We start from the raw sequence: 2,743 nt of genomic DNA, 5'->3' as shown, positions 1-2,743 counted from the left end.
TATTATTATATATACTATATACTATATATTATATATTATTATATATATATATACTATATATATATATATATATATATATCGGTGTTGAGGACCTACCTGGCAACCTCCGGTACCACCCATCTTTCTGTGGGACTTGGAGTTTCCGTGCGTTGCCGGTTGACGGTTCATTCCATGCCGTTTGATACCTCCCTGAAAGCCTTTGCCCTTCCTATAACGAGATGAAATGATTCAAATAGACATGACATACACAGAGAGTGAGAATGGTAGACGTTTCTTGCTGACAAAGCCAGAGTTCACATTTCAGGATGGATGATGGACATGCATGTTGGAGGGCAGATGGGATGGGGTTAAATGCAGTAGCTTGTATGAGCTTGTATACTCATTACTCTCTCCAAGCAAGCCTGGAATAATAAAACTAATTTACAAACCCTAAAACAAATATGAGGCGTGTATACTATATACTCTTTAAATTCCCAAACAGTAGACGACATGTACAAGCAGCATGAACCTACATTATATACAAGCAGCATGAACCTACATTACATACAAGCAGCATGAACCTACATTACATACAAGCAGCATGAACCTACATTACATAAAAGCAGCATGAACCGACATTACATACAAGCAGCATGAATTTACATTACATACAAGCAGCATGAACCTACATTACATACAAGCAGCATGAACCTACATTACATGTTCGGGCGGTCGAGTAAATGAGGAATCCACCTTAGACTGGGACTCGCAGACAATTCACTAGTGTATATAATAATCGCACAGGAAATATATACACACAGAGAGAAGTGACTACATATGCGAGCATGTTGTGCATACACATAATTTCATATGTAGGTGTTACAAGATATGAATGTAGACGCCCATACCGTGTCAGGCGTGGCAGACAATCGAACTGATGTAAACAACCGAGATATGCCTACATATACATAAATACACAGACATATACATACATACACACAGACACGTAAATAAACAGACACAGAGACATACATGCATACACACAGACATGTAAATAAACAGACACAGACACATATATACATACACACATACATGCACACAGACACATACATACATACACACAGACAAATACATGCATACACACAGACTCGTACATACACACATACAAGAGCTACCAATGAAGCAGAAATGAAGACACGTACATACGTATACGTAAACCACTTACGATGTAGCGCAGACGTCTACGAACTGGCCTGGTACGAAATGGGCGGCAGTGATGGGAGTGCCCACAGGGAGAGTGGCATCGGGTGTGATGCGAAAGTCCAGCAGTTTCTTCTTCAGGGTCACCCCATTACCTGCGTGCTGCGTGGGTATCAGATATCAATAGTGAACGGGTTAGTTAGGGCAGCCGAGGGTGTGGGGTGTGCCATTTGGGGGGGGGGGGGAGGGGAGATTAATCAGTGGCAAGTGTATGTATGTGTCTGGGGTGAATATTGTATTGTATAGCTATCGGCTGTGGAATACTGCGCAACTGAGTCAAAGCATGACCAATTAACTGGACAAAACTAATGTTTGGGCGTATCGTTAGATTAACTTCAATAAAAGATCAAACTACACATGCCATACGTGACATCGGTAATAGGTGAGTACAGGAGGTGGACTCGAGGCCTAAGCCAGATACACAAAGGGCCGTGTGCTGCGCTATTGGGTGTAAGGTAGTTGTATGCGTGTCTGAATTCATACTGAGCTTATAGGGAAGGCAGAAGGACACCTCGCATGGTGCTATTGCAGTGAGGCAAAAAATGATTTTGAGACGTGTCCCATTTTAAAGATGCGTGGACCGAATTTGAACAGGTGTGCACCTAATTCCAAATCTCGGTGGACCGGATTCGAATGCGACCCCATGTTTATCAGTGTATCAAACTCTGGTGACGGATTTGCCCCGGGCACCCTGGACGGCTCGTTCTGGGTGCACTCATAGAGACCCCACCACAACCATGAACGGCCATATTTCCTTACAAACAGGACGCATGCGCTCACCCAAAGTTGCGCTTAAGATATAGTACCGTCTATATAACCGCTTTTTGACGGTATAACTTCTCTCGAACCGACACATGTCTCTCTAAATCACTAACCGAGCAGAGGCCATACCTTGTAATGGCCTATCTGTGGCATGGACACTTTGTGGATTTTCTTCACTTCCCTGGCTCCAATTTGCAGCGCTGCGTTCCCTTCTTTCTCTATAGTTTTGGTCTGGCAGACCTAAAAAGCCACAATAAAAAAAATGAAAAAAAATAAAACCCACCCAATTAGCACATCTTTTCAGGATATACTCCCAAATAACAATGTTTGTGAGTGGTTTGCAGGTGCGTGTTGGTTCCTGAGTGTACAACTGCCAAAAGTGTGCTTTGGGGTGCTGTTGCAAACCAGGTTTACCAGCGAACATATACACAAGGATAGTGCGCATTAACATTCATATAATAAAAAACATTAATTGAGAATTGCACATGGACGTAAACACATAACGTACTCATCCTTAATTGGAATAGATGGCTACTACACGCGCTATGTATTCTTAGGTTTGACACCAACTAGGTTCAGCGTATAGCAAGGGCGAAAGCAGATACTACACTTACCCGTTAATACAATTGGAATGAGTATTCATAACCATGTATCCATATATCCATATATTCATATATACATATATACACACACACACATATATATATATATATAGATACATACATATATATATATATAAATA

At 41.6% G+C, this 2,743-nt stretch overlaps 1 protein-coding gene across 1 annotated transcript in view; it reads right to left on the bottom strand.

Annotated features, from left to right (window-relative positions):
• SARC_03571 (50S ribosomal protein L3) overlaps nt 1-2,743 on the bottom strand; it is a 6,050-nt gene that overhangs the window by 1,580 nt on the left and 1,727 nt on the right. Inside the window, exons 3-5 of the mRNA XM_014302637.1 lie at nt 2,131-2,241; nt 1,205-1,341; nt 97-208 (exon numbers count right to left, since the gene is read on the bottom strand). Coding sequence (XP_014158112.1) covers nt 97-208; nt 1,205-1,341; nt 2,131-2,241 — 360 coding nt within the window. The remainder of the gene's footprint in view (nt 1-96; nt 209-1,204; nt 1,342-2,130; nt 2,242-2,743) is intronic.

This window comes from Sphaeroforma arctica (assembly GCF_001186125.1).
Source record: "Sphaeroforma arctica JP610 unplaced genomic scaffold supercont1.184, whole genome shotgun sequence".
In the NCBI taxonomy this organism is placed as follows: domain Eukaryota; class Ichthyosporea; order Ichthyophonida; genus Sphaeroforma; species Sphaeroforma arctica.
This window is presented reverse-complemented; position numbering and strand designations above follow the sequence as displayed.